The sequence below is a fragment of the Somniosus microcephalus genome, chromosome 15 (genome assembly GCF_052327205.1).
Source record: "Somniosus microcephalus isolate GS21.2 chromosome 15, FLI_Smic_1.0, whole genome shotgun sequence".
NCBI lineage: Eukaryota > Metazoa > Chordata > Chondrichthyes > Squaliformes > Somniosidae > Somniosus > Somniosus microcephalus.
The window spans coordinates 108,770,438-108,785,735 of NC_141001.1; the positions used below are offsets into that span (position 1 = coordinate 108,770,438).

General features: G+C 45.9%; 1 protein-coding gene across 2 annotated transcripts in view; it reads right to left on the minus strand.

Moving 5' to 3' along the window:
* qser1 (glutamine and serine rich 1) overlaps window positions 1-15,298 on the minus strand; it is a 158,879-nt gene that overhangs the window by 14,820 nt on the left and 128,761 nt on the right. For both annotated transcript variants that reach the window (XM_086008255.1, XM_086008254.1), the window contains one exon: window positions 5,083-5,220. In XM_086008255.1, coding sequence (XP_085864381.1) covers window positions 5,083-5,220 — 138 coding nt within the window. The remainder of the gene's footprint in view (window positions 1-5,082; window positions 5,221-15,298) is intronic.

Below are 15,298 nucleotides of genomic sequence, written 5' to 3' on the forward strand. Positions count from 1 at the left end.
TCCGAGTGACATTCTTTTCCTTTTCAATAGATTCTTAACTCAATGAGGATGTAAAGACAATGCCATTATTTGCCCGGCAATGTGTGATATACTCAGAACAGGCAAAATATTTAAAACAATTTGCAGTTATATAGCACCTTTAATGTAGAAGAAACATCCAAAGGCACGTCACAGAGACTTAAGGAAAGAAAAGAACAGAACACCAAGCCAAAGGAGATATTAGAAGTGACTGAAAGCATGGTTGAAGAGGTGGATTTTAAGGACAGTCTTAAAAGGAGGAGGGGGATATAGAGAGGCAGAGGGGTTTAGGCAGGAATTCCAGAGCATGGGGCATAAGCAGCTGAAGGCACAACTTCCAATAGTGGAGTGAAGGAAAGAGGCATGCACAAGGAGCAAATAGTCAGAGGAATGGCAAGTTCTGGGGGAAACTATAAGTCTGAAGGAGGTTAGAGAGATAGGGAGGGGTAAGACAATGAAGGGATTTAAACACAAGGATGATGATTTGAAATTTGAGGACTGGGGGCCAATGTAGATCAGCAAGATCAGGCATGATGGAAACTTGGTGTAAGATAGGACAAGGGCAGCAGAGTTTTGGATGAGATGAAGTTCATGGAGGGTGGAGGATGGTTGGCTGGTCAGGAGAATATTGCAATAATCGAGGCTGGAGGCGACAAAGACATGGATGAAGATACCAGCAGCAGATGGGCTGAGGCATGGATGGAGGCAGGCAATGTTATGGAGGTGGAAGTTGGTGTCTTTATGATGGTGAGGGTATGAGGTCAGGAACGCAGCTAGAATAGGACGTAAAGGTTGCAAACAGTCTGGTTCAGCCTCGAGACAATGACCAGAGAGGGGGTGGAATTGGTGGCAAGGGCACTAAGTTTCAAGTGGGGACCGGAGATGATGGCTTCTGCCTTCTCAATGTTTAGCTGGAGGAAATTGCCGCTCAATCAAGCCTGGATGTCAGACAAGCAGTCTGACCAGTGATGTTGATTGAGGGATAAATATTGACTAGGACATCGGGTCAACTCGCCATCTCTTTAATAGTGCCATGGGACCTTGGTTTAACATCTCATCTGAAAAACGGTACCTCTGATAGTGCAGCACTCCATCAATACTGCATTGCAGATCAGCCTAGATTATAAGTGCATGACTCTGGAGTGGGGTTTGAATCCACAACCTTTGGATGATGGTACTACCACTGAACCAAGGCTGAGGCACAGAGAGTAGCTATGATCTTTTTCCAAGGGGATTCAACCCAGGAGAGTGGGCTGGGTTAGGGATAGGGGGGAACCAAGTACCCTAAGAGGGGAAAAATGAAAGGTGGCATGACTGGGCGACAGGAAGGAGACGAGACAGGAGAAAGTCCCAAGAGGGGGTCAAAAGAATAAAAAATGAGAGATAGGATTAATGGGCTTGGGTTCGGAACACCAACTGAAATGTTCATGTGAACGGGCACAGAAGGAACTACGGCTACATTGTCGTGACAGAGATTTAGAAGAGACATGTCTTGGTTATAAACAGAGGTCTCCTTACTCCAGCTGCTTTGAATCAGATGGATCAAAAATTGTTACAGTACCTTCATGTTATAAAATATTACAGTATCTAATTAAATATTAAAACAAATGGAAAACCGTATTTCCAGTGAATTTGAAAGCATTGTTCAAGATAGAGATGGAAACAAAACAAAAAAATTGCTTCATTTACTCATAACGTTTGCAGCTTTGTGGCTTGAACTCAAGCAGACAGATTTATGTAATTACCATCCATCACAAAGAATGATTGAAGCCAAGATCAAGTCCTATAAGCTGCACTTCACAATCTAATCCTGGTTCATCCCATCTTGTCATTCTACTTAATTTCTGTTTTTATTAAATTTCAGTTCATGATTTTTTTTTTTTTTTGCATGATTCGGTTCAATAATTTTTTTTATTTTGCCCTTTACTATTTTAGTTTCTTCCCTTGGATTTCTTTCCTTTCTGTACTGTTTATTTAAAAATTATATTTTCCAGACGATAGGGGTCATGTTAAGGCACATCAGGAAAATTAGTGGTGAAAAGGGATGTGCTTATGGACTGAAAGCCGATAAACTCAAATTAAGCTTACGAAGCACAGGCAATGATAAAGATCATTGACAATGGCAGTTTTGTTTACAAACTCCATTTTTAGTGTAAACACCATAATTTTTTCTTTTCCAGTGTCCTCACAACTTACACCAACAGATCAAGCAGCTCACAGAAGGAGGCTATTCGACCCATCACGCCTGTGACAGTTCTTTGAAAGAACTATCCAATTAGTCCCACTCCTCTGCTCCATAGCACTGCAAATTTTTCTTTTCCAAGTATACATCCAATTCACTTTTGAAAGTTACTATTGAATATACTTCCTACACCCTTTCAAGCAGTGCATTCCAGACCATAACTCACTGCATTAAAAAAATCTCAACTGCCCTAATATTTTAACCTGCGACCTCTGATTACCGACCCTCCTGTCAATGGAAACAGTTTCTCCTTATTTATTCTATCAAAACCCATCAGAATTTTGAACACCTCGATTATATCTCCCCATAACCTACTCTGGTCTAAGGAAAACAATCCCAGCTTCTCTAGTCCCTCCACATAACTGAAGTCCCTCATCCCTGGCATAACTGTAGCAAATCTCCTCTGCACCCTCTCCAAGGTCTTGACATCATTTCTAAAGTGTGGTGCCCAGAAATGGTCACAATACTTCAGCTGAGGCCTAACCAGTGGTTTACAAAAGTTTGGCATTACTTCCTTGCTTTTGTACTCTATTCATAAAACCAAGGATCCTGTATCTTTTTTAAAATAAAACAGTTGACCTGCTTCAAGGTCTCTGGCAATACTTGTCTGAACCAGCTACGAGAAAATCTATAAGATTGGCCCAGAGGCATCTCTCCAACAGCTCCCCTTTTTTCCTATGGAAGCAACCTTGCCTCTTTCCAACTTTTACCCTCAAAAATATGTCTATGATAAGGAACTGCTCTGGGATGGAACGTATGAGAGAGAATATAAATTCTTATTCTCATCGCTATTGTGGCAGCACAACTAGATACTGCAACAAGATAGCAGCAGAACATAAGAAATAGGAGCAGGAGTAGGCCATACGACCCTGCTCCTCAACTCCACATTCCCACCTGATCCCCATATCACTTGATTCCCTTAAGAGTCCAAAAATCTATTAATCTCAGTCTTGAACATACTTAACGACTGCGCATCCACAGCTCTCTGGGTAGAGAATTCCTAAGATTCACAACCTTCTGAGTGAAGAAATTTCTCATCTCAATCGTAAATGGCCGACCCCTTACCCCGAGACTATGCCTCCTAGTTCTAGATGCTCCAGCCAGGGGAAACAGCCTCTCAGCATCTACCCTGTCAAACCCGCTCAGAATCTTTCAATGAGGTCACCCTTCATTCTACTCAATCTCTCCTCAAAGGACAACCCTCTCATCCCAGGAATCAATCTAGGTGAACCTTTGTTGCACTAAACATTCCCTCTAAGCTGTGTGGGCACGCGGCTCTTTGCTGGTCCCGCGCAGCCCGGGACTGACCTTTTCAATGTTAATGTTGCACATGTGTGCAACTGTGAATGGGCCACGTAGTCCCTTAGGGAGCCCCGCACCCAAAAAAAATTAGGGGGAACAATGGTTGCACCCTCTCTAAAGGCAAGTATCTCCTTCCCCGGGTACGGAGACCAAAACTGTACCCAGTACTCTAGGTGTGGTCTCACCAAAGCCCTGTACAATTGCAGCAAGACTTTTACTCTTGTACTCCTACCCCTTTGCAATAAAGGCCAACTTACCATTTGCCTTCCTAATTGCTTGCTTTACCTGCATGTTAACTTTAGTGTTTTGTGTACAAGGACACCCAACCTGTGAAAACCAACATTTAATAGTTTCGCACCATTTAAAAATATTCTGCTTTTCTATTCTTCCTACCAAAAAATGAAGAATCTCACATTTCCCCACATTATGCTCCAACTGCCAACTTCTTGCCCAATCACTTAACCTGTCTATATCCCTTTGCAGGCTCTTGGTGTCCTCCTCACAGCTTACTTTCCCACCTAGTTTTGTATCATCAGCAAACTTGGATACATTACACTCGGTCCCTTCATCCAAGTCATTAATATAAATTGTAAATAGCCAAGTCCCCAGCACTGATCCTTGTGGTGCCCCACTAGTTACAGCCTGCCAACCTGAAAATGACCCGTTTATTCCTACTGTTTTCTGTCCTTTAACCGATCCTCTATCGATGCTAATATATTATTACACAAGATAAGGGCTCGTGGGGTTGGGGTAACAATCTTTTGTGTGGCATCTTATCGAATGCCTTTTGAAAATCCAAATATACTACATCTACTCATTCCCCTTTATCTACCCTGCTAGTTACATCCTCAAAAAACAAAATGACTTGTCAAACACAATTTCTCTTTCATAAAACCACACTGACTCTGCCTAATCATATTATGATTTTCTAAGTGCCCTGTTACCATTTCCTTGATAATGGATTCCAGCATTTCTCCGACGACTGATGTCAGGCTAACTGGCCTGTAGTACCCCGTTTTCTCTCTCCCTCATTTCTTGAATAGCGGTGATCCATTGGCTACCTTCCAATCCACTGGGACCATTCCAGAATCAAGGGAATTTAAACAATGCATCCTCTATCTCAGTAGCCAACTCTTTCAGAACCCAGTTATGCAGAGGAGATATGCAGAAACCAGGAATATTCTAATGCTTGTGAATCTAAATGAGAATCAACTCAGGCCATTCTCAAGTATTACCCAATATCTAGCTACTGAGCAGATTTGGGAGTAACCTGGTTGTCCACCTAGAGCTGACGAATAGTAGAAGGTGCACCTGCAAGGGTGGAGGGGGTGAGCAGGCAAAGGAAATGTAGGCAAAAAGAGAGTAAAGTTACAAAAATGTCAGGAATTATTTGCTACAACCATTAAATGACAAGACCAATTTCCCCTTATTCTATGCATTAGTCAAAGTAGACAGTAGAGCATCTATTGATGCAATGAAATAACTGAAAATCAGAATCACCGATGAGCTTCAATATTTACCATTACTTTGTTCTGATGCCTCAATCATGTCAGGATCCAAGGCTGTACTCACAAGCAGCTCCACATAGTTCTTAAATGTCTCCTTCATTGTTCTGGTATTCAGGAAGCGAGCTACATATGGAGTTGTTGCAGGGCGTTCTATAATACACAATAAATATCTATAATGTATTAAATTACTACATTTTTAGACATGTACAGTATTTAAATACCCCTTATTACATTGGTGTTTGCTCAAATGTATTAGGCAATGCATACAGAGCACGGTATGCAAATCCAATGCACGTAAATCATTTTATATAATGGACCAATATAAAATAGAATATGAAAGAACCATATGCCATAATTGAACCTGCCATAAATCCTGAAAATGTTTCCTCAGAGCATTTTCCAGCAACTTACTGATTATTTGCCAATTTAAAAATGGTAACCCTTAATGAAAACATTAAGTTAGTATACTAATAATCTAAATGTACAGTAGGAAAGCCATGGTGCGTGGCATCCTGATTATTATAAAATAATGAGGTGGCAATTTTAGGAAAACAGGTCAATGAAAATGATTGCTTTATAAAAGAACCACTAAATAAGTAAAACATTTTCTTTAATGACGTATATATTAATAGAAGCTCTACATCTCAAACCAATAAATTTTTCTGATGTTATCAGTTTAAGTTTACATATTTTTGGTCACTTCTGAGCTTGAAGTGAGGACGACTAAGGAATGGACTACTTTTTGGTAGTATCGCAGTCAGGTACTCTCTGGAAAGGTACATTGCCTGATGCAGGAAATGCTTCCTCTACTTGTTTCAACAAAGTGCCTTAACTCCAACTCTAATTTGACAGCCCTACTGCACTAAGATGAACTTTTTTACTTCCCACAGTAGATATGCTTACAGTCTGAGTGTGAGACTGCCAATTTGTTCAGTTATACAGTGAACTCACATCAACCTTCAGATTTGAAATCCTATCTTATCTAGGACCCATTAAATAGGTTCCAGAGGTGAAAAGACAGGCCCCCAATTAAATATTGAAGGTAAAAATGTGAAGACAGTTAGAATAAAAAGACCAGGCTAGTGCGAGCAAGCACTGAGTGCGAGTCAGCAGAGAGTGCTGTGAGTTTGGGTAAGTGTGAGAGTTCTTTAATTGTTATTTCTCTTTAAATCATTCTTGATAAGATTACTTAAGCAGTTTAAGTAAAGGGGAAAAGTTAAATATTTGGGATTCTGTTGGTTTAAGAGTAAAACAAGGTTACACTGCAGTAGGAGTAAATTGGCACAGCAGGCAGTGGAAACCAGTTTTCTAACCAATCAGCAGGGGTAACTCATTTGGCTGTAAACAAACAAACAGTATAAAAAGACCAGGCTAGTGCAAGCAAGCACTGAGTGCGAGTCAGCAGAGAGTGCTGTGAGTTTGGGTAAGTGTGAGTTTGGGTAAGTGGGGTGTTAGGTGCTCTTTTCAAACTTTAACTCTGTGGGTTGTAGTTAATAAGACCTTTCTGGTGCAGAGTGACTGTTGGTAAACCATTTAACTGGTGTAATTAGAGGGATTGATTTAATATAAATCCAATTAATTAAAGGGGATACTTGCATCTAAAATTGGGCAGTGGGTGTCCATAACTAAAAATAAAAAATTTAATTAATTACATAGAATGGAGGTGATGTGTTACTGTTGCGAGATGTGGGAGCCGGTGGACCCCATTGAGGCTCACGGTGATTACGTCTGTGACAAGTGTCTGCTGCTACAGGAACTCCAGCTCCGTGTTGATGAGCTGGAGTCTGAGCTTCAGACACTGCGACACATCAGGGAGGGGGAGAAGTACCTGGACTCCGGAGGTGGTCACACCTATGAAGTTAATTAATTCAGATGTAGCCCATGGTCAGCGACAGGATGGTGGGACTACGAGTGAGGCAGGTACGGGGATCCAGGAGGTAGAGCTGGAGGAGCCGCAGCCCTTGTCCAACAGGTTCGAGGTTCTTACTCCCTGTGGGGACGGGAGCAGGGACTGCAGGGAGGATGAGCAACCTGGCCACAGCACCGTGGAACGGGGGGCCATTCAAGAGGGGGGAGTAAATAGAAATGTTGTAGTGGTAGGGGATAGTATTATTAGGGGGATAGATAAGAGTTCTCTGCAGCTGAGAGCGAGAGTCCCGAAGGCTGTGTTGCCTACCCGGTGCCAGGGTTAAGGACATCTCCTCTGGGCTGGAAAGAAACTTGCAGTGGGAGGGGGTGGATCCAGTTGTCGTGGTCCACGTTGGTACAAACGACGTTATGAGCAGCCAGGGGTCAAATTAAAAAACAGAACCTCAAGGGTAATAATCTCTGGATTATTACCTGAGCCACGAGCGAATTTGGCTAGGACAAATAAAATTAGAGTGTTAAATGCGTGGCTCAGAGACTGGTGTGGGAGAAATGGGTTTTGCTTCCTGGGACACTGGCACCAGTACTGGGGCAGGAGGGAGCTGTTCCGTTGTGACGGGCTTCACTTGGCCAGTGCTGGGACTAGAGTCCTGGCAGATCATATAACTAGGGCTGTAGAGAGGGCTTTAAACTAACTAGTGGGGGGGGGGGGGGGGGGGGAGGTTCCTAGAGAGCAAATAATAAAAATGACAACAGAGGTGGTCATAGACTTAGGTAGCAGTGGGGAAATTAAAAACCAGAGCGTGTCAGGAAGGGGCAGAAGGTATGGAGTAAAAGGTAAAGTAATAAAAAGGGCAAAAGCAGGAACTAAGTGTCACAAAACATATTTGGAAGTTCTCTATCTGAATGCACGTAGCATTCGTAACAAAATAGACGAGTTAATGGCACAAATAACTACATATGGGTATGATCTTGTGGCCATTACAGAAACATGGCTGCAGGGTGACAATGCCTGGGAATTAAACATACCAGGTTATTTAACGATCAGGAAGGACAGGCAGGAAGGAAGGGGAGGTGGGGTGGCTATGTTAATAAAGGAAGGAATCACTGTAATACAGAGAAATGATATTGGGTCAAAAGATCAGGATAATGAAACAGTTTGGGTGGAGATAAGGAATAATAAGGGGAAAAAAACACTAGTGGGCGTAGTCTATAGGCCTCCGAACAGTTGCAACTCTGTTGGACGGAGTATCAATCAGGAAATAATTGAGGCTTGTAATAAGGGAACATCTATAATTATGGGGGGTTTTAACTATCATATTAATTGGACAAATCAAATTGGGCAGGGCTGCCTTGAGGATGAGTTCATTGAGTGTATTAGGGATGGGTTTCTTGAGCAGTATGTAACTGAACCGACCAGGGGGCAAGCAACCTTAGATCTGGTCCTGTGTAACGAGACAGGATTAATTAAAAATGTCCTAGTAAAGGATCCCCTTGGAATGAGTGACCATAACATGGTTGAATTCCATATTCAATTAGAGGGTGAGAAGGTTGGATCTCAAACAAGCGTGCTAAGCTTGAATAAAGGAGACTATGAAGGTATGAGAGCGGAATTGAGTAGAGTGGATTGGGAAAATAGATTAAAGGGTAAGACGATACATGATCAGTGGTGTACATTTAAGGAGTTATTTTACAACTTCCAAAAAAAATATATTCCACCGAGAAGAAAAGGGTGTAAAAGAAAAGACAGCAACCCGTGGCTAAGTAAAGAAATTAAGGATAGTATTCGACTAAAAACAAGGGCATATAAGGTAGCCAAATCTAGTGGGAGGATAGAGGATTGGGAAAACTTTAAAAGACAGCAAAAAATAACAAAAAGATTGATTAAGAACGGGAAGATAGATTATGAAAGTAAATTAGCAAAAAATATAAAAACAGATAGTAAGAGTTTTTATAGTTATATAAAAAGAAAAAGGGTGGCTAAAGTAAATGTTGGTCCCTTAGAGGATGAGACCGGGAAATTAATGGTGGGAAATATGGAGATGGCAAAAACACTGAATGAATATTTTGTATCAGTCTTTACAGTAGAGGACACTAAGAATATCCCAACACTGGACAAACAGGGGGCTATAGGGGGGGGGAGGAGCTAAAGACGATCAAAATCACTAAGGAAGTGGTACTCGGTAAAATAATGGGACTCAAGGCGGATAAATCACCTGGACCTGATGGCTTACATCCTAGGGTCTTGAGGGAAGTGGCGGTAGGGATTGTGGATGCATTGGTAATAATTTTCCAAAACTCCCTGGACTCAGCAAAGGTCCCGGCAGACTGGAAAACTGCTAATGTAACACCCTTATTTAAAAAAAGGGCAGTAGACAGAAGGCTGGAAACTATAGACCGGTTAGCCTAACATCTGTGGTAGGTAAAATTTTGGAGTCCATTATTAAGGAGACAGTAACAGGACATTTGGATAATCATAATTTAATAGGACAAAGTCAGCATGGTTTTATGAAGGGGAAGTCATGTTTGACAAATTTGCTGGAGTTCTTTGAGGAAGTAACATACAGGGTGGATAAAGGTGAACCAGTGGACGTAGTGTATTTAGACTTCCAAAAGGCATTTGACAAGGTGCCACACAAAAGATTATTGCTTAAGATAAAAAATCACAGGATTGGGGGCAATATTCTGGCATGGAGAGAGAGGATTGGCTATCTAACAGAAGGCAGAGAGTTGGGATAAATGGTTCATTCTCAGACTGGCAATCAGTAACTAGTGGTGTTCCGCAGGGGTCAGTGCTGGGTCCCCAACTCTTTACAATCTATATTAACGATTTGGAGGAGGGGACAGAGTGTAACATATCAAAGTTTGCAGATGATACTAAGATGGGAGGGAAAGTAGTGAGTGAGGAGGACATAAAAAACCTGCAAGGGGACATAGACAGGCTAAGTAAGTGGGCAGAGATTTGGCAGATGGAATACAATACTGGAAAGTGTGAGGTTATGCACTTTCGCAGGAAAAAAATCATAGAGCAAGTTATTATCTTAATGGCAAGAAACTTGAAAGTACTGAAGTACAAAGGGATCTGGGGGTCCTGGTGCACGAAACTCAAAAGGTTAGCATGCAGGTGCAGCAAGTGATTAAGAAGGCCAATGGAATGTTGGCTTTCATTGCTAGGGGGATAGAATATAAAAATAGGGAGGTATTGCTTCAGTTGTACAAGGTATTGGTGAGACCGCACCTGGAATACTGCATACAGTTTTGGTGTCCATACTTAAGAAAAGACATACTTGCTCTCGAGTCAGCACAAAGGTGGTTCACTCGGTTAATCCCGGGGATGAGGGGATGGACATATGAGGAGAGGTTGAGTAGATTGGGACTCTACTCATTGGAGTTCAGAAGAATGAGAGGCGATCTTATTGAAACATATAAGATTGTGAAGGGGTTGGATCGGGTGGATGCGGGGCGGATGTTCCCGATGATGGGTGAAACTAGAACTAGGGGGCATAGTCTTAGAATAAGGGGCTGCTCTTTCAAAACTGAGATGAGGAGGAACTACTTCACTCAGAGGGTGGTAGGTCCATGGAATATGCTGCCCCAAAAAGCTGTAGAAGCTACATCATTACATAAATTTAAAACAGAAATAGACAGTTTCCTAGAAGTAAAAGGAATAAAGGGTTATGGGGAGCGGGCAGGAATTTGGACATGAGTCTAGGTTCGGATCGGACATGGCCCTGTGGGTAGCGGAGCGGGCCCAGGGGCCGTGTAGCCTGATCCTGCTCCTATTTCGTGTGTCTAATTCTGTTAGATTCAGGAGATGGTTCTGTGATAGTAGATTGGCGGTTAGGATCAGATCAGCCATGATCTTATTAAATGGCGGAGCAGGCTCGAGGGGCCGATTGGCCTACTCCTGCTCCTATTTCTTATGTTCTAATGGAACCTAGTAATATTTGGATAGTGAACTGTTCAGACTGAAATACCAGAGGCTCAACTCGCTTGATTAACTAAATAGAATGCAATACCCCCATTCTTCTTGCAATGAAAATCTCAGCATTAATCAATGGAAACCAATACCTTCAAAGTAGAAAGCACTAAAGGGGAGAAATGTAATATTGCAGGAATGGAGGTTCCTATCAAAAAGACTGAGTTCGACTCAGGTAATTAAATTAATGAACTTTAATGAAACCAAACGAGTTTAAACTGGAAACTGCTAGAACACATCAATAACAGGTCTACTCTCCTTGAGGGCTCCACGAGGACTGATCCTCTGGTCAGAAGACTGATGTCATGACGTCATCACATTCTTCTCGCCATTGGGGCATCACGTGACTAACGGCATGACATCATCGCGTTGAAACCATGCTGTAAAGGTAACTAGGCATTGTACAGTCAAACAGGCACAGACAGTAACTACATTGCTGTTAAAGGAATTATGTACAACCGCTCAGTCCTTTGGTGGCTCCGCCACATGCGCCCCCCCCCAGAATTGTCTTTAACAGAAAAGGTGAGGCGAGGAGGAGGCCTGATGAGCCTGTCCGATCGACTTCGATACCCTGGTAGAGGAAGTTGACGACCGGTGGTCGAGTTGGCAGTCGGTGGCGACTGAGCAGGCGCAGCGAGCGCGGTCGAGTTGTCAGGTGGCTTTGGTTGATGTGGTGCGGCGGCAATGGTCGGTCGGCCACGTTTGGGTGGCTGAGCGACTACGACAGGGTGGTCCAGGTCCAGGTGAGCCGGCTTCAAGCGGTCCACCGAGATGTGATCCGGTTTCCCTCCGACGTCGACCAAAAAGGATTTGTCTCCCGGTTCGATGACGCGGAAAGGACCAGTGTAAGGGGGCTTGAGCGGATCCCGGTGAGCGTCGTGGCGGATGAAGACATACTCCGCATTCTTCAGTCCCGGTGGCACGTAGGAGGTCTGCAAACCGTGATTGGACGTAGGTATCGGAGCAAAGCATCTGGACGCTTCTTGGTGGCGAACGAGTTGCCGGGAGGCGGACCATGGCTCTGTGGGAGAAGGGAGGAAATCTCCTGGTACACGGAGCGGCTGGCCATAGATGAGTTCAGCCGAAGATGATTGTAGATCGTCTTTGGGCGCCGTACGGAGACCCAACAGGACCCATGGGAGTCTGTCCACCCATCCTGCGCCTTGAAGACTGGCCCGAAGAGAGGCTTTAAGCGACCTGTGGAATCGCTCGCAAAGGCCGTTTGCCTGAGGATGATAGGCGGCGGTGCGATGAAGTTTGGTACCGAGCCCCTGAGCCACAGCGTTCCAAAGATCCGAGGAAAATAGTGGCCCGCGGTCAGAGGAGATGTCCGCCGGTACCCCGAAATGGGCAACCCAACAGGAGATGAAAGCTCTAGCGACGTCTGCCGACGTGATGGAAACCAAAGGAATTGCCTCTGGCCACCTAGTGGTGCAGTCCACTATAGTGAGGAGAGGAGTATAACCCTGAGAAGGCGGAAGCGGCCCCACGAGGTCCACATGCACGTGGTCGAAACGACGCTCCGGAACAGTGAACACAGCCACTGGAGCCTTGACATGACGCTGGACTTTGGCCTTCTGGCATATGACGCAGGTTATTAGCCCAGTCACGGACATCGATGTGCATACCTTTACAGACGAACTTGGCTGACATAAGCCGTTGCGAAATCTTCATCCCTGGGTGCAACAACCCGTGTATGGCATCAAAAACCCTCCGGCGCCATGCGACTGGCACGATGGGACAAGGAACTCCCATGGAAATGTCGCAAATGAGCGTGACACCTGCGGCCTGGAAGACGACTTCGGTCACTTGGAAGCTAGAGGGAACGGTTCTATATGATTGGACCTCCGAATCCGAAACCTGATCTGCCGCCATGAGGGCGTAGTCGATTCCCAGGTGCACCGCATGGACCGTCGCACGGGAGAGGCAAACTGCCACCAGGTTGTCCTTACCAGACACATGTTGAATGTCCGTGGTAAATTCGGAAATGAACGTCAAGTGATGTTGTTGACGAGCGGACCACGGTTCGGCGTTCTTGGCCATGGCTAACGTAAGGGGTTCGTGGTCGACAAAAGCCGTGAAGGGGCGCCCCTCCAATAAAAACCAGAAATGGCGAATGGCGAGGAAAAGGTCCAGTAGTTCCCTATCGAAGGTGCTGTACTTTCTCATTTTTTCGCAATTGACGGCTGAAAAACGCCAGCGGTTGCCACGTGCCGTTGACCCACTGTCCTTGCACTGCACCGATGGCGTAGTCTGACGCGTCAGTGGTAAGGGCAATAGTAGCACCTGGAAGTGGGTGCGCCAGCATGGTTGCGTTGGCCAAAGCGTTCTTGGTGTCGCCGAATGCCTGGATCATTTCAGCTGATTGGGTCTTTACCGGACTTGCCCTTGAGGGCCCCAAACAAGGGTTGCATGAGTTGAGCCGCCTTGGGGACGAAACAGTGGTAGAAGTTGACCATCCCCAGGAACTCCTGCAAGGCCTTGACTGTCGACGGCTGCGGGAAAGAAGTAACCGCCTCGACCTTCGTCGCCAAAGGGACGGCGCCATCCGATGTTATGCGATGTCCCAGGAAGTCGATTTGTTGCAGGCCGAACTGGCACTTGGCCGGGTTGATGATTAAACTGTGTTGGCTGAGGCGCGTAAAGAGGGAACTCAAATGGGAGATGTGCTCCTCCTTGCTGGCACTGGCGATGAGTATGTCGTCAAGGTAGACAAAAAGGAAACGCAGGTCTCGAAGAACGGAGTCCATTAAACGCTGGAACGCCTGTGCTGCGTTCTTTAAACCAAACGGCGTCTGCAGGAACTCAGAGGCCAAAAGGGGTGATGACTGCAGTTTTCGGGACGTCTTGTGGGTGCACTGGAACCTGGTGATATCCACGGACGAGGTCGACTTTAGAGAAGATAGAATTTCCCGCCAAGTGGGCCGAGAAGTCCTGGATATGCGGGATCGGGTACCGATCCGGAGTGGTGGCGTCGTCGAGGTGTCGGTAGTCACCGCATGGCCATCAGCCACCGCCTGGTTTCGGCACGATGTGGAGAGGCGAGGACCAGGGACTCTTCGATCGCCTAATGATCCCGAGCCGCTCCATTGTGGCGAACTCCGCCCTCGCAGCTGCAAGCTTGCCGGGTTCGAGCCTTCTAGCCCGCGCATAAACCGGTGAGCCAGTAGTGGTGATGTGATGTTCAACACCATGTTTCTTCGCCGAAGAGAAGGTGGGCCTTGTCAGCTCCGGAAACTCCCCGAGGAGCCGCGTGAAGTCATCTGGAGGAGGGAAAGCACAGGCAATGGAGCGCGCCACGGAGGTACCGTGGAAGCATGGAATCGAGTGGAAGGTGGCCGCGTTGATCAGCTGGCGGTGCCGGACATCGACTAGTAGGCTGTTGGCACACAGAAAATCTGTCCCTAGGATAGGCTGCGAGACTGTAGCCGTGACGAAATCCCAAAAGAAGCGCTGACCGCCGAAACAGACTTCGAACCACCGCTTTCGGAATGTTCGAATAGCTGCGCCATTAGCCGCTACGAGGGAAAAACCGAGGTTCCCAGTCTGCGTGTCGAGCTTCGACGCAGGTAGAATGCTACACTGCGCCCTGGTGTCACAAAAAAAAATGGCGGCCCGAGAGGGAATCGGTGATATAGAGGAGTTTCCCCGTAGAACTGACGGCCATCGCCACCGCAGAACGCCCGTTAGACTTGGTCATCCGTCGCCAGGGACGCCGCCTGCGCCTTCTTGCTTTTTTTGGGGGCGAAAAACTGCAGGGGGAACGGCAGCGTCATGCTTTCCCGCCAAAACAGGTGCGGCAGGAGCACCAGCCCGCTGTAGAAGCCGGGACCGCGTCTGTGGGGGATGGGCGCCTCGTGGCCACGCAGCACTGCTGGGTAACCGTGAAAATCTATCGGCTTCGGCCGCAAGCTTGGCGCAGTCAGTAATGTCGGAGCTGGCTAGGGCAGCCTGAACCTGTTCAGGCAGTTGATAGAGAAAAAGCTCCCGGAAGATGAAACATTCCGGTTCAGCGCCCAAGAGCGTGAGCATTCGGCTCATGAGCTCGGACGGTTTGGAGTCCCCAAGGCCGGGGCAGCGTGATGAGCCGGCGAGCACGCTCCGACTTTGATAGCCTGAAAACCTGAAGCAACCGCGCCTTAATTGCATCATACTTGCTGTCAGTAGGAGGACTACCGATGAGGCTGATGATCCGTGATGCAGTTGCGTTGTCGAGGGCGGAGACCACGTAATAATAACGGGTCTGATCCGCGATGATGTTCCAAATGGCGAACTGGGCTTCAGCCTGGATGAATCAGGCGTCTGGTTGTTGCTCCCAGAACTGTGGCAGTTTCAGCGTGACGGCGTTCGTGTCCATGTCGAATCTTCCACGAAAATCGTTCG